This window comes from Acanthochromis polyacanthus, chromosome 8 (genome assembly GCF_021347895.1).
Source record: "Acanthochromis polyacanthus isolate Apoly-LR-REF ecotype Palm Island chromosome 8, KAUST_Apoly_ChrSc, whole genome shotgun sequence".
Taxonomy (NCBI): Eukaryota; Metazoa; Chordata; class Actinopteri; family Pomacentridae; genus Acanthochromis; species Acanthochromis polyacanthus.
Window position 1 is genome coordinate 21,569,309 of NC_067120.1, and position 21,850 is coordinate 21,591,158.

At 40.6% G+C, this 21,850-nt stretch overlaps 1 protein-coding gene across 1 annotated transcript in view; it reads right to left on the minus strand.

Moving 5' to 3' along the window:
* Nucleotides 1–7,880: 7,880 nt before the first annotated feature.
* LOC110961564 (electromotor neuron-associated protein 1-like) overlaps nucleotides 7,881–21,850 on the minus strand; it is a 69,392-nt gene continuing 55,422 nt past the window's right edge. Inside the window, exons 3-5 of the mRNA XM_051952393.1 lie at nucleotides 9,219–9,301; nucleotides 8,424–8,560; nucleotides 7,881–8,127 (exon numbers count right to left, since the gene is read on the minus strand). Coding sequence (XP_051808353.1) covers nucleotides 7,998–8,127; nucleotides 8,424–8,560; nucleotides 9,219–9,301 — 350 coding nt within the window. The 3' untranslated portion in view covers nucleotides 7,881–7,997. The remainder of the gene's footprint in view (nucleotides 8,128–8,423; nucleotides 8,561–9,218; nucleotides 9,302–21,850) is intronic.

The following is a 21,850-nucleotide window of genomic DNA, read 5'->3' on the forward strand; positions in this document are numbered from 1 at the left end:
CATTTTGTTGTCTTGCATGTCTACAGATGAAAAGCTCTTGTCAACATAAGTTGTGTCTGCTCCTTCCTTTCTCTCACTCTCCTCCTCTTGGCCTTTTTCTCTGTCTTCATATTTAGGAGAGAGGCTTGGACTGTGGTGGCTGCTTCTTTCACTCTCTGTGAGGGACACTGGGCTGTAGTCAACCCTACTGAAGGATAGAGGCTCTTCTTTGTACTGATCATCCAGCAGGAACATGGCTCCTCCTGCCTCTGCCTGGCTTGTTCTTCTGTTATCGTCAATGCAGATGTCAGAAGCATGATCAAAACCTAAAGAAACCTCACTCTCTTCTCTTGAGTCAAAATCTTGATCTTTTGGGATGGGCTTTTCATATGGATCATATTTTGATGCACCACAGGGTTGTTTCTCATCTCCAAGACTTCCAACGACTGTTTCCTTTTCTGTGTCTTTCGCTCGACTCTCAATTTTTGCAGTATCAGCGGTGAGTCTGACATCTTCAGATTCTTTCTCCAACATAAAATATGAACAAGGCTGGGATAATCCTGGAGAAGCCACCTCTCGTTCTCCTTCCATCTCCCTCTCTGCTTCCTTTCCTGGTTTCTCATCCAGCTTTGCCTTTTCTGTAGCACTGACTTCAGAGCTCATCTGAGATGGCACCTCTTTCTCGTGTTGCGGTGTTTCCTCCACACTGGACTGGCTTTCAGTGCTTGAAAGTGTGCAGCTTCTGGGTTGGCTGTCAGTGCTTGATACTGTTGACAACACAGGCATTTTCTCAGCTGAGTCTGACACTGGTTCTGCTTTGACAGCTGGGATACCAGAAGCTGCTTCTTGTTTTGAAATAAAGATTGTCTCCTCCTTTGATGTGACAATATCAAAGGACGGCTCTGGCTTGGCAAGTGGTGCAGATGTGGTTTCTGTTTTTATAATATCTTTGTCTGCTTCAGGTGAAAGCCTGGATTCTTCTTTTCCAGACTCTTTCATGTCTTCATCCACAGAGGGCTCTTGCATTGTAAGCGTAGGTATAACCACTGGGGGCTGCTGAGACACAGATGGTTTGGTTTGGTCACTTGCTTGTGGAGTTTGGGTTAAAGGCAAGCCTGCAGAAGAGATGTCATGGTCGGATTTTCTCGGCTCCACTGACAAAGGCCTGGAACCTGCTCCCCCCATACAAATATCTTCCTCCTCCTCATCCTCTCTGTCTTCATCTGATGACTGAACCACAAAGGCAGGTTTGTAATCTAACTTGGATGCCAGCACAGCTTCTGTTGATGTCGTCTCTGCAGGTTGTTTCATGGTTTTGTCCAGGTCTTTCTCCTGTAATTCCTCTTTCTCCCATTTCTCCTCTTTGGTGTGGTCTGCGTCAGAGGAATCATACTTGTCTTTCTCTGTGATCTCATCAGCCTTCACGCCAGCAGCATCCTTCTCCTTAATCATCTTTTCATCTTGTCCTGGTTTCGTCTTTTCATCTTTGACATCATCAGTTTCATACATGTATTCTTTTTCTTGTTCTTTCTCCATTTTCTGTTCTTTGCTGAGTTCTGCAACATGGGCATCATCTTTTTCCTTTTCCATCTTCTCTTCCTGACTGAAAATGACATCTGATTCTTTATCTTGTTCCTTTTTCTCCTCCTGGATGTCGTGGGGAGACACACAAATGTCAGTTTTCTCTGTTTTCACGTCTGCACTTGTTGTTACAGAAGACTCCAGCTGCATTTCAACTGATGCAGTGCCAAGAGTTTCCTTCTCTTTCTGAGTAAAAGGAAGTTTATCAGAGGTTTCTTCTTGTATATGCTTATCACTAACCTCTAAATTATCATCCTTTGTAGTCTTTTCCTCTTCCAAGGTCTGTGGAAGACATCCCTCTTTTTTATCATCCTTCTTGGTTTCAGACTCGAAAGGATAATCATCTTGACTTTTCTGCTCTTCTTTGGTGCTAAATGTTGGAGTGTACATCTCCTTCTCAGTCTCCTGCTGGACAGATTCAGCTTCATGACTGTCCTGTATGACTGCATCTTTAATATCCTCCTTCGTGGCTTCATCTTTAAATGGTTCTTTCTCTGTTTCAGCTGTGGGTTGTTTGACGGTGGCATCTGTTTCTTTCTCTTTCTTCATTTCATCCTTCTCAGTTTCTTTGTCCTTCATTTCCTCCAAAATGGGCTTGTGGTCACCAATGGTACCCTTCTCCTGCTCTTTAATGTCCGGTTTTATTTGCTTCTCAGAAGTGTCACTTTTTTCCATCTCTTTGTCATCCTTAATGGTTTTAACAGATGTATCATCCATTTCCTTTTGCTCTGTAATGGATACAAATTGAGGAGTGTCAATCTTCCCATCCTCTTTTTTAACTTCAATTTCTTTATCACAAATTTCCTCTTTTGGTGTCTCTTTTGCCTCCTCCTTGAGGAGTTTTACATCTGATGTAACATCTTTCAGTTCAGCCTTTTTCTCCTTGTCTGTCTCAACACCAGCAGTGTCTTTGGTTTCCTCTGGTTTGGAGGGTTTCATATCAGAAATTCCATCCTTAATTGTTACTGTATCTTCTTCTTCCTTGATGGGTTTGATAACGACACCATGATCCTGACCTGTCGCTTCTTCTTCCTTGGACAGTTTGACAGTGAGCGTTTCCTCTTCACCGACCGATTTCTCCTTTTCGTCTTCAATCACTGATACAACAGCACAAGTATCTTTACTGATTTCTTTATCTTTTTCATCTTTAGGGTGTGGTGTAGAAACAGAAATGACGTCCTTTGTGCTTGTTTCGCCCTTGGGTGTTTTGACAGGAGTAATATCTTTGCTCATCACTACATCCTCATCCTCTGTCTTAGTTGCTTTGACAACAGCAGTGACATCTTCACTTGCCTCTTGCTCCTTTTCTCCTTCCGTGACTGGCTTAACAGATTCAAGTGTTTCTTTTTCTTCTGCCTTGGTTGTTGTTGCAGAGAAGTCATCATCCTTAGATGTGATCACATGTTCAGCCTCCAGTTTGCTAATGGCAGCAGCATCCCCTTTGCTTTCCTCTTGTTCCTTTTCTTCTCCAACTGTTGGAGATTTAATAGTGCAAACCTCTTCCTCACTCAGCAGTTTATCCTTTTCCTCTGCTGTGACAAGTTTAATAGCAGCAGTGTCATCTTTACCTATACTCTCCTTATCCTCTTCTGTAGTAGTTTTGGATGTGTAGGCATCATCCTTTTTTGCTGTTATATCTGTAGGATGTTCTGTGGAAGGTTTACTGTCAGTACTATCTTCTCTACCGGAGTCCTTCTCCTTTTGTTGCTCAGTGGTGGACTTTGCCACAGAAATCTCATCTTTACTTACATCATTTTCTTCCACCTTAGTGAGGCTGACAGTTGAGATAACATCTTTACAAATCTCCTGCCCCTTTTCTTCTTTCACGGTAACAGCAGATTCATCATTCTTACTAATAATTTCTTCTTCTTTGCTGAGTTCAGCAACAGTGATGTCACCCATCTCTTTCCCTTCTTCCCTCTGTTCATCTGTAAAGGGCATGGCAGCAGAAACATCTATCTTTTCCACATCCTTTTCCTCCTTTTTATCTGCTGTCACTTTAATATAAGAGGTTTCTGTATCCTTTTTCTTCTCTTCATCTTGAGGAGATTTAGTGATGGGCATATCATCTTTCTTTGCCTCTTTCTCTACCTCTTCTTTAACAGACTTGATATCTGAAGAGAGGACCACATTAAGATCTTTGTCTTGAGTCTTTACTGTGCTAATATCAAAAGTATCACTCTTTTCAGTCTCTTTCTTGTCCTCTTCTTTTAAAATCTTACTATCAGACACATCGTCCTGTTTTACCTCGGTCTCCTTAATCTCACCTTTGCTTTTAAGGTCAAAATCCTCTACTTGCATTTCACCTTTCAGCTTCTGCTCATCTTGGATTTGTTTGGCCTCTAAACCAACAATTTCCTTCTCTGGCTCTATGTGTTCATCTTTAATGGATCTATCAACAGTGACAGTGTCCTTAGCAATTTCTTCTTTGACAGATTTAATATCAGATGTATCATCTTTTACGTGCTCTGTTTTTGCTTTCTCATCTGTGATCGACATAAGAGCACAAACGTCTTCCCTGATCTGGGTAACAGATTTCTGTTTCTGCTCATCCTCCATTTGTTTCACATCTGGAATGCTGTCCTTTTCTGTCTCTTGTTCCACTTTGGTGGTTTTAACTGCAGATTTATTGTCATGATCATCATCATCTTTCTTGTTATCATCATCGTCGTCCGAGAAATGCTTCTCCCTCTCTGAAAATTTACCTGGTGCAGGCACTTTAGGTTCTTTCTCTTTGAACTTGTCACCTGTGTCATCATAATGTTGTGCAGATGAAATATCGGAATCCATCCCTGAAACTGGTTGCTCTTCTTTTAAAGATGCACCAGTGACAGATATTGTTTCTGCCTGTTTTCCTTCATCTTTTGGCACAGATGAAGTGTCTTTTTCTGGCTCTTTCATCACTGGAGCCACTTTGATGTCCTTTTCAAATGTTTTGTCCAAAGATGTTGGAATGTCCACTTCAAGCTGACCTTCTTTCTGTCCGTCAACATCTTTCTGTGTCTCTGCTTTTGTGTCATCTTTCTGTTTCACTTCATCTTCAGCTGTGACCAGGTGAGAAAGCCCCTCTTGCTTTGGCAGTTCAAAATCAGGGAAGCCCTTTGTCTTGTCTTCCACTGGTGACTGTCGAAGTGGGGAGTGAGCTGCACTTGAGGGTCCAGACTGTGGAGGGGATGCCATTTTCACAGTGATATCATCTGGACTAAAGCAACGTTCTTCACTCTCTGAAGTTACTGAGTCAGATCCAAATGGTCTGGTAGGCACAACTGATGAAATATCTTTAGGGGCAACTGCGTCAATATTTTCCTCCTCAACTGGTAGGTGGATTGGTTTGGTGTCATGTTCAGACTTTTCCGGAGACCCTGAACCGGCAAGCTTTTCAATGCCTGTCTCTTTAACCTGTAGAATCTGGGATGATGCATAGCCCTCTTGGAGTTTTTCAAGTGAAATGTCAACATTAGGAGTTTGGTCTTCTTCCTCTTCATCTTCTTCTTCCTCCTCCTCTTCAGCAGCATCAGGAACTTTAGCCACTGTCTTCATTTCTGCAATAGGAAGATGTAAATCATCAGCTGGAGATTTGGATTGTTTATCATCCTCTAAAGAAGGTGGTGAAGGAGTTCCTGCAGAAAGTGACTTTTCTTTGCCTTGGATGGTGTCAGGTGAGGTTGACAGGAGAGCCGTGGTTTTGGGTGGTTCCTCAGCTGGGGGTGCTGTGACCGATGCCACAGATTGATCTTCAGCAATAGAAGTAGGAAAGGAGGACATTTTGTCATACTCTGTGATGGACGTTGCAGAAGAGACATGTTCTTCTTCTGCCAGAGGAGCAGTGATGATGTTGGTGAACACAGATACTTGCTCATGCACACCTGGAATAAAACCCTTGTCTGTCATGGCTGCAGCTTGTATCTCCCTCATCCCATGAATGTCTACAAATGAGCCTGTCTGATCTGGAACAGAGATATCGTAGGCACCAACATCGTATTGAAGGTGTGGTATTCTCTCCTCAGCCTCCTCATGAATCTCCTCATCAGAGATGGTCTGTTCCGTCTCAGAGTAGCCGGGAATAGTTTCATCTTGTATGTAGGAGATGGGTTCGGCAGCAGCAGCACCTTGAGCGACTGAGGTTATGGGAGCAGTGGCCCCTCCAACATGTGACAGATAGCCCTCCTCCTCTTCTTCTTCTTCATCTTTGGTTGCAGTAAGAATTTCAGTGGTTCTGCTTTCAGCTGCCTCTTCTGGTTTAACTTTGATTTCTTCATCTGCTATTACATCTAAATCCTCAACTTCCTCTAGTTCGGCTTTCTCCACTGCCTCCTCCTCCTCTTCTTCCTCTTTCTCGTCCCTGGATGGAGTCATTTGTAGCCCCTCTACCGTCACAACCTTAGCTGAGAGATTTTCTGATTTCTCCATTTCTTCTATCTCATGTTTCCTGTCAAGCCCATCATCCTTTAAATCCTTCCATTTTGATTCATCTTCATCTTCACCTATTCCCATGTCCTCTTCCTCCTCCTCCTCCTGCTGTGTTTTCTTTTCAGCAGCTGGGACCTCCTCCTCTTCCTCTTCCTCATCATCATCTTGCATTGCTGCTCCCTCATCCTCAAACTTTTGAGCCTCTTCAATTTCCCTCTCTTGTGATGATTCCCTGTCTTTATCCTTACTTTCAGCTTTTTCTGGGGCTGACACCAACTTTTCAGGGGTCTCTGATGCAGGTGGGATTTCAGAAGTTGCTTCTTGTGCTTCTTCCTTTTCTTGGGTAAGGCTCTCTGCTGTTGGCTCTGATGGAACCTCAACACTATCTGCTGGCTCTGCTGATACAGCTTTAACTTCAGTTGTTTCCAGTTCTTCAAAATCCTTTGTAAGGTCTTCAGGTGTTGAGGGAGCAGATGAACCCTCTACAGCTCCATTTTCTATCGGTTCAGGTTGAATAGCTTCAACTTTTGGCTCCTCTGCTTTGGGTTCCGCAGGTTCAGCCTTGGCTGCTTTACTTTTTCCAGTTTTGGCTTTACTTGACACTTTAGCTTTATGTAATGTCTTTCTGACTTCTGGTGTAAGTGGTTTTAGGTCAGGCTTTAAAATTTTTCTCAGCTCAGGCTTGGATGTGTCCTTCTTCTTGTCCTCTTTGGACTTGCCATCTTTTTTCTCGTCTTTTTTAGCAGAGTCATCTTTCTTTACTTTCTTGATCTCTTTCTTTTCCTTGTCCTTTTTCTCTTCCATTTTTGACACTCTTTCCTTAGAATGCTTTTTTAATGACTTTTCTTTCAAGAGCTTTTTCTTTTCTGGCACTTCAGCTTTAGATTTTATAGTCTTGGTCGGCTTTTTCTCCTCTTTTTTCTCTGATATATTTTCCTTCACAGAGTCACTCTTTGCTTCTGTGGTCACTGACACATCATCTTGTCCTTCAGTTTCTTTCTTTGAGGCCTTTGCAGTGGTTTTGGGAGAGGATTTGAGACTCTCTTTGCTATCTGTTCTTTGTTTTAACTTGGTTTGTTTAATAACAGAGGGTGGAGCTCCTGAGGCAATGTCCTTTTGTGTGGCTACAGGATAGCGCAAGAAGTCAAGGTGCTTTAATTTTTCTAGGCCCTCTAGGATCTTGTTTTGTGGTGCATTCCCAGGGAACAGCACTCTGACGATCTTTTCTGTAGGATTGGCAGGAAGCCAGACAACTAAGGCTGTAACTGACGTCAGGTAGGGCACAGATATTTCTCCTTCTTTCCCGTTGGGTAGCACAATACCAGTTTTGGCCTTGCTGTTCCCAGCCCATTTCTGCATTAAAAATTGCATCTCTTTACTGTCTTTGACAGGGTTCAGAATATACATATCTAACCTGCCAACTCCCATCTTGTGGAAAAGTGTAATGGGCTCAATAGTGTTGCTGACCACTCGAAAGAGAGGCTCCGGCTTGATTCCTAGTTTGTTAAGGTACTGCAAAGTAAGTGAGGCCTCCTCGATGCTGCGCTTCACTTTGAGATTCGATTCTGGCATGCGGAGCTTCTCAGGTACGTTGAAGAACACCACACCTAGTTCAGGAGAGATCAGGTTCTTCATCCAGTCGCTATAGTTGGTAGAGCCTTGTGACTGCTCCTCTTCTTGTTCTGCTATCTTCCTTTGGAGAAGCCCATTGATTCCTGGGAGATTGTCAGCACCGATGTGAGTGAGCAGAATTGAATCAATGCGGTCCAAGTGACGAACCAGCTTCCAGAAACAGGATTTTCGATCAGAGCCTCCATCCACTAAGATGTTGAAGCCATTCACAGCAAAGAGCGCAGAGTCTCCTCGTCCGCCGGGAAAGATGTAGCAACATGGTTTTGAAAGTTTCAGAAAGCCTCCGGAGGTGGGAGGCTCCAGGAGGTCAAAAGGGGAAGGAACATCCACGGTTTCAGAGATGTACTCTGTGAACTCTGTGACACCCTCCATCTTTGGGAGAACAGGTTCAGGGTTTAGTCTGTATTCGAGGAACTCCCGCAGGGTCTGCTGCTGTCCCAAGGAGCTCCAGCCCACCTCCCCGCGGCAGGACACAGTAAGTGTAGCCTGCTGCTTGGGGGCTGCTGTGCCCAGTAATTCACTGACCTGCAGGTAAGACACACCCAGACATATCTGAGTCAGTGGTCATACACATAAACAATTGACTATCTATGTGTCGAGGCAAGTTGGTAATTTTTTTGAAGACTAAAAAATCAGCAAGTTGAAAACTGAATACTCTGATTTAATTGTTTGTCATTTTAGGGATTTTTTTTGTCAATAGAACTGATAAATAACTTATAAAAGTACGTACTTTCATAATAAATCATTTGAAACTACACATATGCATCTCTGAATGTACAGTTTAAAGGTGTTTAAGTGTTAGAGGACAGGAGAACACTCACCCCAGGATCAGCAAAGATACTTGAAAAGGTCTGGTAGGTGAAACCCCAGTTTGAAGGAGAAGGCCACCGTGATCAGAGCTCTGGCCACTCAAGACCAGAAGCTTGTGTCCTGCTGAGTCGGTGACTAGAGACTGGATCTAGGACACAGACACACAGAAAGATGTAGAGATGGGAACAGAGGACAGTTAGAGGAGAGACAACATTGCCAAGATATGAAGAGAAATACCTCCATCACTGAGAAAGAAAGAGACATTCAAACTGTGTCAAGGTTAACAAGATGTAGCCTAAATGTCCTCAGCTTATAGGTGATGTTTAATATGGAATAGGAGTTGGTATCAAAACTATACTTCTTGATGGCAACTGAGATCAACAGCATGCAGTGGTGAGTCACAATGACTGAAGGCTGGCAAAACAGACTGATACAGTAGAGATGACAGGAAATGTGGGGCAATAGTGTAGATGTATGATATACAGTTAAAGTCTAGCCAGCTGAGATTCAAACTTCAGACTTGCTGCCTCCATGTGGTATGGAACCTAATTACTGAATTATAGGGTAATTCCAGAATTTCAATATATTTATTTTATCATATTTCTATTTAGCTTTAGAAAATTGTACTTTTTTGGAAAATGAAACAAGGTTTTCTAGAAAAAAACACATGCATTTTCCTTGTAGATAGGATGAATAAGTGTGAGCATTAACGTAAGCTGAACTTTCTTCAAGCATTTCTTAATGTATCGCTTCTTTAGTAAATCCAGTCCAGCAGAGTACAGTACCTCAGAATATGTTGAGCTTACCTCTGACACAACAGTGTCGACTGAGGGATTGACAAGTACCACAGTCTCTAGGACATCACTCCTGTGGTGGAGAGTCCTTTGTCCTGTAGGAGAAGATTGAAATCATCATGTTAACATTGTTTTGTTGAGCAAATTTAAAGGAACTCTACAGAGCCTTGAAGTTTGGATGAGCCAAACAAGTTAACCGACACTATTGCCAGACATTTGGCTGTCTGGCCTGAAGACATCCTGCTGGATGGCATCCAGACCTGATCAGGAAAACCTCTTTGAGTCAGGCAGATTTACTATACTGCATTCTGCATCGTATGTGGGGCAATCCCTATATAGAGGCAGTCAACCCATTTGTGTATCGACCCAGAACAAAGTTGGAATAGGAAATAGGTCACTGATGTCTGTTGGGTGAAGTTAAAAATTAAAGCCACAAGCACAACATGGAAGGCGACATTAAAGTTCTCAATTCATATGAGATATCAGACATAATTTCACATTTTTTCTTGAACTTTCCTTGACAGAAATATATCATTTGTGGATTGGAGGTTGAAAAGTAGTCTATTTTATAACTGTCTATGGCAACACTAACAAAATGCATTTGAAATAGATTTCCATACACTGAATATTTAATAAAGATATCAGTACTTCATCGTTCTAGAGATGATGTTGAACTTTTAATTCCCTTTTGATTCAGCACAGATTAGATATTAGCCAGGCCTAATAATAGGAGGATCTCAGTGACTCCACCATCCACCGGGATCGTCAGTGCATCCCCTGAGTTTGCAGTACTATGCTATCTTTTAAAAATCTGGGTGTCAACATGTGTTTTCCATGAAACACCTCTGATATAAATCGTTTTGAGCTAAACTACTGTGGGGTATTAAAGACTGAGATATCATTGAAGTGTAAAGGACAGTTATCAGCAGTAAAGATGCAGAAGAGTTCGGATGAAATAGATTTTTCTAAATGAGAATTTCATACATTAAAGGAAAAAAAATCCACTTCTATATCAATGTAGCAATCAGTGTTGTACTTACAAGTCTAGACCATCTATGAGTCAGAGGGAGAAGCACACAATAAGCAGCAGTTAGATTACAGATGATAATCACAGAAATATTATCTGCTTTCAGCAGATTCTTTTTCTTATTGACCTAAATAGCATTAACATTAAAGCACTGATTTAAAAAACCCTGAAAGGCATCATTTTACATTCAACCACATTTTCTTCTTATCTAGCAACCATCATCTGTGACATTTTCATATAAAGAAATGTCAGAAGTTTTCTTCTCCTTCTATGTTACTATCTAATGTCTGATCATGAAAACTCTCACTTTGGCTTTCTTGGTTGCTCTTTTTTAGGGGGTGTAGGAATCCAACTTAGAGCAAAAGCTGCATTTTGCATGTTCAGCAGGATGAAAAAATAAAAATCACATCCTTATAATGAAATGCAGAGTTTTAACAATGACATTTGTATCTACAACCATGAATAATTCTCTCTGCATTGCACAGCATACTGGAGTTTTAAATCAGGTATCAAAAAACCAAATGTGTTGAGGAACCTTTTGGATTGGAGTAAATGATGCTCTATAAGACAAACGTCTCTTGCAGATAAGCTGTGGAAAATGAGAATTGTGTGAGTTTTTGTATCAAAATTGTGCCATGTTGTCTTTGAGCTGATTACTTAAACTATTGCACATCACAGATCGCAGTGTAGACGCTGAAACTATGCATTGTACAGCCCTACTAGGAAGAGTCCAAGAAGAGTTTCTGGTGCTGATGTTCTGATGATAAAAAAAGAAACTCTGCATTCAGAGGAAGGATTGAAGTTTAAACAAGAAGGTGATCAATGACGAGGCGTACATCATCACCATGCGTTGACAGTGTTTATGTAATTATTTTTGCTTCCACAAGGGGGATGACAAAATTCCATATTGTAGGTTTAATTGCTAATTTTTATCCAATCCATCCATTATCTATACACAGCTTACTCCTCACTAGGGTTGTGGGGGGCTGGAGTCTATCCCAACTGACTTATGGTGAGGGTAGGAACATCCTGGACAGGTGACCAATCTCTCACAGGACTACATATACAGACAATCACACTCGCATTCACACTTACCGGCAATTTAGAATAATCAATTAACTTCAGCATGTTTTTGGACTGTGGGAGGAAGCCGGAAAACCCACACATGCACAGGGAGAACATGCAAACTCCGTGCAAAAAGATCTCATGAAGGCCAGGATGCAAACCAGGGATCTTCTAGCTGCAAGGCGACAGTGCTAACCACCAAGCCCCATTTTTTTTTATTCTATTTTAATTTATTTATGCACCTTGTTTTGCAATTTTAAAATGGATTATGAAATGTGTTCAATAAATAAAATGGTTTTGGCTTGTGAGACTTTCTGCGACTCTTCAGACAATAAAACAGCACAATAATAAATTACAATCTGACGCAGGAGCCGCAGTAAAAGATTACAATAAACCACAAAGAGATTTCAAAAAAATAAAATAGTGCCATTAGAATGATGCTAGGTAAATTACACGGCTAAGGAGCAAAATCTGTGCCCCATAAATGATGAAATGTGTAAATGATAAAATCAATGTTAAGCAAGGAATGTGAAGTGAAGTTATATTTAGAGTCACTATAGACTAAACAAATATGAAGCAAACACTGAGAGAACGTCACTGATAAAACTGGAGGATGTGGCTCCCTCTGTTGATGTTACCATAGCAACACAGCGATGGCATATGTTTCTCCTACTGAAGCCGCCATCACTAATGTGAGGTAGAAAGCAATGACTTTTTATCAAGTGACCGCTGCATGGAGCGATGAGAGGCGACTGAAGGACTCTGTTGATGGTGGGAGAACGACCGCCCTCACTGATCAAATGAACGAGCTGGGACAGCAGTCAGGAGGTGTTCTAACACTTCAGCAGATCTGCCCACAGACACGTCCGGTTTCACAGCACGATGACTAAGCTTTGAGGGTGAGCCATGATTTGCAAGTTTGAACTGATACTTCCAACACTGACAAGAGCAATACACAACACTGAGGCACCCCCATCAATACGGACACTGAGACATCGCCCAGCTGCAGTATGAATCTGTAAATCCACTTTCAGGAGAACGAGGCTCTGAGGGACAGAGTGTCCCTTTGACTTGCTGATGTGCTTTTCTCAGGTGAAACAGAGGAGAAGAGACTGCATTAGCTGCTGATTATGGCTGCCTGTAGGGTGACTGCTCGCTGACACTGCAGACTGGTACAACAAGACACTACAACAACAAAGACACTCTAAGTTAGTGTGAAACGCTGCTGTTTGCCCCCAGGGGTCAGAGACTGTCACCACCACTGCAGACTGGAGGCCTCACATCAGGCTCACTTTCACTCCCAATCACAGATGATGGACTTCAATCTGTGTAGGTGACAGACAGTTTAAAAGATGCTCAGCTTTCTGCATGTTGTTGTTTGATGTGCTTTGACTTGCTAGTTTCGTGTTTTGTATATTAAGCTACTTGATTTTGGCAGGAAAATAATCAGAAACTACTTTGATAATTAAGTTCAGATTATTTTCACATGTTTAAACCCCTAAACCTTGAAACAGGCCAGCTGGCTTGAAAAAACATATTTTTCCTTTTTTTAAAAATCACCAGAGTTGCGCAATTTATCAGAGCTACAATCTGTAAAAAATAAAGAATTTTCAGATTTTCAACTTTCTGGCAATCCTAATCTAAACTAAAGACAAAACTGAAATTACTGGTTCAAACATCTCATTTAAGAATTACCCAAAACCACTTGCTTTAACCAGATTCTGTAAAAAATAAATAAAGACCTGTGCTCCTTATTGCTGCAGAGAAGTGAGTGACTCAGCTGCGGACCAACAGGTTTTCAGCTGAACTGCATGCTGTGTTTACACAGAGGAGATAGAAGACCAGGGTGGAAAGAAATTAAAAGTGGAAGTAGTTAACTTTATACTATGCAGTAGTGACCATTTTTTCACTACTGGTAACACCTGTGGGATTTGTACGTGTTGATTCCAAATGAATGAGAAAATTTTGGTGAAGTGAATCAATGATGTTCTGCAGTAACCTAGGTGATGAAAATCCTGATGGAAGAAAATGTATTCTTATATTGTTCTAAATTTACACTAAGCTCAAGGCTAAATGAACTCTCAGCTTCATACAATACACATATTATCATACTTAACTTCATGACACTCAGTTTATCACGCTGTATAACTTTTTAGGCTTATGAAATGCTTTGAAATAAGGTTTAAAAATCAAGACTGGTCATCTTGTACCAACAATGCAAGGTTGGTCCTGCCAACGCAAGAAATGTGAAGTGAGAATTCAGCAGAGGGTTTTAGGTGGTTGTAGGCAAGTGAAGGTTCGGGCTGTGAGTTAGTCATCCTCCTACTGAGGATCTGAACAGGCAGTAATGACATGTTTGCATTTTTCATTCGGCTTTTATCTATCACTCGTACTTAAGCTGGGTCTATGGATGCATGACGGCACTATGCTGTATACTGTAAAGTTGGGCTGTCGTCAGATGTGGGTGTCGTGTTTAATCACAGCCAGTATTTGTGTTACTTTTCAGCTCAATATATCCAAATACATATGCTGTTGCTGTATATGTGTCTATGAATGTATGCAGTGAAACATCATCATCATCATCATCGTTCAACACGATTTTACTGTCATTTACAAAAACCATCACATAAACCTAAATGCACCTCACATTGCCTTATTTATAAAAGGCAAGTTATAATGTTGTATACTGCTTAAATAAGTCCTGTAGAGATGCACAGAGCTGGACTCTGATCATTTAGAGTTGTTATATGCAAGTATAATATTTAGAGTTAAGTTGCTGCTAGCCAGTCAGCCCTGGCTCATCGTCTCGTGTTTCCCACCTGTAGGCTGACCAGGATGTTGCTGTGACATCCTCAGTGTCATCTGGCTGCCTCTGTAGTGAGTCTCTGATCTTGTAGACCAGCAGTGTCAAACATAAGGCCTATGGGCCAAAACGGGCCCGTCAGAGAGTCCAATCTGGCCCGAGGGACGACTTTGCAAAAGTGTAAAAATTACACAGACAACATTAACTGCAATTTTTCAATAAATGTAACTGCTATTGTACATTTGCCCACTGTACTGTCACAGCATTTATGTACTTTTATGGACACATTTTATACATTTACAAGGCATTCTTCCTGTACAGGCGGTCAGGATTACTGCACAGATATGGAAAGGAATGTAAATTTAACCACAGGGTGTAAAGAAAAAAGACTGCATTCAAAATCACAAAATTAACTTTGTGTATAAAAATAAATGTAAAATTGCATCTTAAAAGAGCATTTCTTGTTTCAGGGACCTAAAGTTTGCACAAATACTGCCCAAGCGGTCAAAATGAGGTTATCCCTAACATTGTGATTTCATTGGCAACCCAGATTGTTCCTTGGCTGCACCACAGAAAACCTACCCAGTAAATTGGCCTGATGCTTAAACCCTGTGTGCATTTACAACTCATCTTCATTTCAGATGTGAACAATATACTGCATCACTTAACCTGTGTGACTGAATGCTTTGTGCCTTTGTAGATAAACCGTTGTAATGTGTAAATGACAAACTGAGGCGTAATATTATTGAAACGGCACTTAATTTTCTGAAGAAAGGGAAACATTTTCAGTTGTCATTTATAGGTTATTATGCTGTGATTTTCTGGTCCAGTCCACTTGAGATCAAATTGGGTTGTATGTGGCCTCTGAACTAAAATGAGTTTGACATCCCTGTTGTACAGGGACTCCACCATCTTGGACTACAGCTGGAGAAGACAGACTCAGTGGAGAGGCAGCTGAATAACTTTGACATCATCATCTGGACATCCTGGATGTCTCTGCTGAATCTAATACCAATACATCATATAGTTGTTTGTCAAACAGACAAAAGTGTTGGACGGACTGGTCATAGAGTCACACCATGTACTATATTTACTGCCCATGTTAGTATCTATCTACACAGGATGTTGACAAATGCTAAATTTACGTGCAAGCGTCGTTAAATTTCATACAAAAAAATTAATATGTTCAGAATGCAGTCAAATGGGCCAGATTGGTGAATGTTTCAATGACTTAAGTCAAAGTGGGAATCAACGTTTCTCTGCAGTGTCTCACATATGACCTGATTAATCATATCTAGACCTCCACAAAAAGACCACACACCAGCATATCAGCTGTTTTCTGTATATATCTTCAAGATCCATGTAAGCTACCATGAACAGTAAACAGAGCAAAAAATAATAGTATACACTGCATTAATAAAAGTTTGATGTGAGCTAATAAAATGAGTATAAAATACTCAGTCAGGGCAAGTTTTCAAACTGTATATTTTTGACTTTTTATTGTTTAATTACAGATTATTTGTGGTGTAAGACAGATAGAGAGATTTTTTAAAATAGTAAAATAAACAGGAAAAATTTCACATAATCTGTATGCACTGTATCGTCCATTACCTTCAATGTCCTTGTGAGGTAAAGGAAAACCAAGGTAGGAAAACTGTGCTATCCATGGCAACATTTCTCATCGTACTGTCTTTTAACCCAGTGATCTGTGATAAATTGTAATTGTACTAATAATGAGACTATTACTGGAAATTACAACCCAGCGATGTGAGTCAGCCCTGGGGGTCTCAATGCATCCACTGAGATCCAAACAGTGTGAGCTAAAGCCTCCTCAGGCAGGCCAGCGTCTGCTCCTCAGATTAAATGTGTTTGTTTAAACAGTCCTTTTGAAGACAGCGATGTTTCAGCCAAGCTGCCCTCATCTATTCATCCCTGTGGCTCTCCTCTATTGGCATCCCAGACAGAGGAAAGCGTCATCCCATCACATAAAGTGACATTCAGGCAGAGGCCTTTACTGTGGTTAGAGGCTCCTCGCTTCTTGAATCTATCTTATGTACTCATTGCTTCTTTCTTATCAAATCAGTTGATTCTCTGGCTTTGTAACGTCTGTGATTCTGAACATCAAAGCAGTGCATATCATTAGCATATCATTTTTCCCACATTTCTGCATTTCACCAAGTCCCTCAACAAAAGGCATGACAACTGAAGCCAGGATAAAACTAAAATTACTGCCTCGCAGCTGCACGTCTTCATCAAACAGTCAACTTGCAGTTACATCTGACTGTTCAAAGCTACAAAACATATGTAGTGAAAACTCTGTTCATTTAACCTCTTAAAGGGGAACTTCGGTTTTTTCAACCTGGGTCTGTTTTCATATGCCATTTCATACATGTGAGTGATGGAGAAATTAATTTTCGACATAGCTCCAGTATTTAGCCAGGCAGGCAGCTTCGCAGCTCAGCTAGCGAAAAGTATGGGGCAACTTGCCCCCCGCGTCAAAGTCCGCCCTAACGTGCTTCTTTTCCCACACTGACCGGCTTCGGATAGTCTCAACGAGCGTCCCACAACGTACTAGAGATGAGAAAGTGAACGAAAACCTCCACATTACCTGGCGATCGGCTATTTGTTGTGGTCTGTATCCAATCTCAGGATGCTAGAAAGCAAATCTCGTTCCGAATCGCGCGATAGCTCGCGCTTAAACACCGGTTTGGCTCGTTGAGACTATCCGAGCCGGTCAGTGTGGAAAAAAAGCATGTTAGGGCGGAACTTTGACGCAGGGGGCAAGTTGCCCCATACTTTCGTTAGCTGAGCTGCTAGCTGAGCTGCAAAGCTGCCTGCCTGGCTAAATACTGGAGCTATGTCGAAATTCATTTCTCCATCACTCACATGTATGAAATGACATATGAAAACAGACCCCAGGTTGAAAAAAAACCGAAGTTCCACTTTAAGACCCGAGTGTTGGTTGGGCTTGCATTTTATTTTTTTTCCTAGTTATTTGGGATAAGGAGTAACCAACAAATATAATAATTGGACAATATCTAATACCTGATTATTATGTTTATTACATTTACATTAAATTTTTTACTAGATTTACATTGTTATTGTTATTACTATTATTATTATTATTATTTGTAGTTGTAGTATAGTAATAGAGGTAGTAATATTAGTTTTATTATTAGTATTAACAATACGCTCTTTTGGAAAAAAAACAACAACAAAAAACAGCAAAAACATGTACACATATGTGGACGGCAGGTCTGAAGAGGTTAAGTCTTTTTCAGACGTGGGATTCATGACATTGCTGGTGTTATCGAGCCATTAAAGGGCCAGCATTCAGACACAGCTCACATGCCAAATTTGTCATTCATGCCAGACTAGACAAGATACCAAGTAATGCACCATACATAGTAATGCACTAATAAAGAAAAGATTAACTCTTATCTGAAAGCAGCTCAGCTAAATGTCCAAAAAACTAGCAGCCTACTATATTTATGTTCTGCCTAACACAAAAAAACTCTATCCATGTGGACTGATATTCTATCTACTGCTTTACAACAGAAAATAAAATCACCCAACAGCTGTGATGGAGCTCAGGATTTAACCAGAGAAAAGCCACCATAGAGCAGATGACTGGACTGCAGCTTACAGACTGCTCACCTGTCTGATGTAAAGAAAAGTACACAGTGTGACTTGCCATTGGGATGCTGGCCCAGACTGATCCTGTCTCCATGTGGGGGATCAGGTAAGGCGAATGTTTCAGCCAAATACTTTGTAAAAAAAATCCCTCAAGTATGCTTTGTCCCATTAAAAAAAAAAGTTTTTTAAGTGGAGAGAAATACAGGAAAACATGGGAGAAAAATGGGGAAGGACACGCAGCAAATGGTCATGAGTTTGGACTCAAACCCATGTGTGTCGGGGACTAGAGCCCCTGGTTGTGGGCTGCCTGCTCAAACCGTGGAGCTACCAAGAGCGCCCTTCTTTATCACATTTATGGACAACTCAAAAACATTATGCATCTCTCAACACCTGTCAACCGTACAGGGATAAAAACTTAACCCGCAGGTAAAAGCTGAATTTGTGCAGTGTCAACAGTCAGATGTCGAAGCTGTAAATCCAGCGATTCTTTGCTTTAAAACCCCTCATGCTGGGAGGGCTAATAATGGAAGGAAAAAAAAGAAGAAAATTCTGGCCCAGGTAAGGAATGATAAAGTCTACCAAGTCATCTATGAACCTTTCTCAGGTTTAGTTTTAATGATATTCATAATGACAACTTAAGTTGCTTCAAACAAGCTTTCTTATTCCTGTACAGCCACTTCTATAATCTGACATGTAGCAAAAATGAAAAGGGAGAAATCAGCTGATAATCTGTAAGCCATGCCGGTGTATCAGTTCTACTCTTTAAATTAAGCTGTAAGAAGATTTTTCCTACCTGCAGCAAATCCAAGAAGTGCAAAAGCAAATAAAGTGGGTAACAAATAAATAGTTTCATTTTTTAAAAAAAGTTCTGTAAAAATGTTTTTGATGTGCGAACCTCACGCATTTGTATCAAACCTGAACTTGACCTGTGTTTTTTATTTCACAAATTTCAGCAGTTCAAGTCAGATTTTCAACGTTTAATCCTGCAGGGAATCTGCGTTAGCTCGGCTCATACGTCTGCAATGATCCATTTCCTTGACAAAAATAACTTTGATGGCGGAGTAGATGCTGGATGTCATTTTGCCCTGCTTCCAGCACTTGACTCAAAGATCTTGGGAGGTGAACTCCTCGTTCCCTCTCAGCCTATGCACGACTCTGCTCATAGAGGCCCAGAGGAAGGAAGGTCATTTGTCAGACAGGACTCAGTGTTTCTGCTCATTTCGGCTCTTTCTCAGCTGACCTGCTTGATATAAATATCCACGTCTGAACTCCCAAAACGAGAACGCTCTGTTTAAAGGCGACTAAAACGGAGCAGTGATCGACCGAGGCCCAGCCACTGCACTGCTCCAGATAGCATGTTCCACATTTGCAGTGGCAAGGGGGATGTTGAGAGGAGGGTTCAAGGAATTTTAAGACAACAGGTAAAAAATAATCAAGCTACTTCTTGGAGACTAACTCTAATGTAGTTCAGTTTGAAAGAAAATTTTTATTAGACTTCTTTTCCACAAGTTCCTGTATTTAAAGTGGGGAACAAAGTGCATCACAGAGCAGAAGTGATTCAGGAGCCAGGGCCACACCACTTTCAAATGTAAAAGTCATTATTGTACTGTAATGGCAGACAGACAGACGAGACCCTTTTCTGAATGCTTGTCTGTCTGCCATTACAATACCGCTGAACATGATAGACCAATGCTGCAATGCACCCACATCAGCACAAGTCAAAGCATATAATGATGTTATAATGCGAATTATAGACCATGCAAAGACAGGGATAATGGCAAGGTTATATGTTACACTAGTTTAGATTGCAGATGAAATTGGCACATCATATGGGTTGACATTGTTTACCTGCATCCTCCTCCTTGACGTACACATTAGTATCGCTTCATGATGTAAAGGTAAAGCAAGATTTATTGGAGAAATATATTCAACTTTTTATTGTTTTTTAACCTAATGTGTCCCCAGTGTGTCTAGAGACCCACAAAAATATAACAATGGCTACTCCTTCATTTTTTCCCGTTTTCTTTCTATCCAAAACAATGTGTCTGACCAAGCCTGTGGACGGTCATCCGGCTGATGTTCAGCATGAAGGAGAGCAGATTATCTCAACTCTTTTGACTTCCATCTTGATACAACTTCACCGGAGAAAAAAATTGTATTAAGGACACCTGCCTATAAGGTAGAACTTTCAGTTCATTTAATGGAATTTTCACTCCGACATGTAAACGTCTCTAAAGATCATGAGAAACCGAGTGTAACAGAACTTTTGCAAAGCCCGGTATTTAGGTCACATAATTCGGTATCCATACATATCATACACATGCATAACATGCCTGTGCTCAGCGCAAGATCATTTTGTTTGTGGGTACAATCTATATTAAATGGCTACATTCCATGTTGCCGTGATTTCTGATCATCAATAAATAATAAACAAATGCTTGCATTCTTAAAAAAATCCTGCATTTCTGAGAATGCCATATGGGGGATGAACAGCCTTGGCGGAGTATTGCGCTCTCTTTTCTTGTTACAAGATGTTCCTTATTAAAGTCACACTGGAGTGGTCCAGTGCATTACACCAGTGACTCAATAAGGGCTCTGATCAAAAGTGAACACCAGAAACAATAACATCAACAGACCAAACCAGTCATAATAATGAACTGGAATATGGGGCAGAGTCACTGATCCGGAGGCAGACTATGATTAAAAGATCTTGTCATTTAAACAAAATCTTGAAACATGACCATCCTTGAACCACATTTCAGATCATGTGATGACACCTGGGTCAGCTTTAATTGTTAAAATGAAAGTGAACTTAAAATGAATTTATTGTTCATATACTGCACACTTGAGCTTAATCTAATTAACATTTTCTGAGGATTATGTCCTTCATCAAATTGTTTAATTGATTAAAAGATAGAACAGAAAGAAAGATAAAATGCCTGCCAAAGCGACATTTTCAAAAACCACAAAGATAGTCAGTTTACAATTGTAAATATCAAATAATTCTGAAAAAAAAAAATTACATTTGAGTTGACAGTACCTATGAATGTAGGCATTTCTGCTTCAAAAATGTTTAAACTCATACTCTGGTCATTGATGAAACCCCCAAATTCATCTTGTGTAATAAAGTTACATATTTGAAATACTTTGAAATACCTTTTCTGTTGTAGGTTGTTTTTTTCACCATGAAAACACTCCCTTCCTACCTTAAATAGCTTAGATGTAACTCTAGACCATTGTTTCCTGTAGAATGTTAAATTCTATAAAGTTCCTGCCTCCTCTCTCTCTGTGCACCACATCCCATTGGTTTCATGACTCTGCTCAAACAGTGTAAAACTATTCTATGCTACACAATAGCAAGGTGTAATACAGGAGTAATTCAACTATACACGATGAAACCTAAAATCATTTCTGAGGATGAATAATGATACAGAAATCCGCACCCTGCTTTAGGTTTGTTACATATGAAACCCTAGAAGTCTGAATCTGTATTTTTAAACTGTCATCAGTACATTTTAAAGTGAAAAAACTCACTGGTGTTGTCTGGTTATTTACTGTAGGGCCAGAAACAAACAAAAAAAAAAACATATTGACATATGAACAAGGTAAAAAACCTGATTTTCCTCATATCATTTTGCTGTAACTCTGGCCTTGTTCTCTGTAAAGTAAACCAGTGAAATAAAGTTAAGTAATCAGTGAGTTAATGAGGTTGAACTGATGCCTTGGGCTTCATCTTCATATACCTATCAGATCAACAGAGGTTGATTGAAGCTGACATCGAAAAGTTATTATCCTGTTCTTAATCTCATTTGCCTAATGTGAGCTCATTCCTTCCCTAGGACTGAGTACTATTGTCTGTGCTCAGAGATAGAATGGAGTGAAGTGGGATGGAAAATTAAAGAAGCCAGTACAGACCCGGCTGTCTCCATGTTCATTTCAGCACTGTGTCGTCTCTAAGCAGCAAAGCCATGCATCAGAACTACAAGCTGAACCATTTAAAGCATCAAGTGACTGCTGAGTCACTGTTGCAGTCTGCAGTGCAGAAAGAAGCTCCTATAGCTCTGAAATATGCTGAATTACTGCCATGTTTCCAACAGTCTGAACAGCTGATGC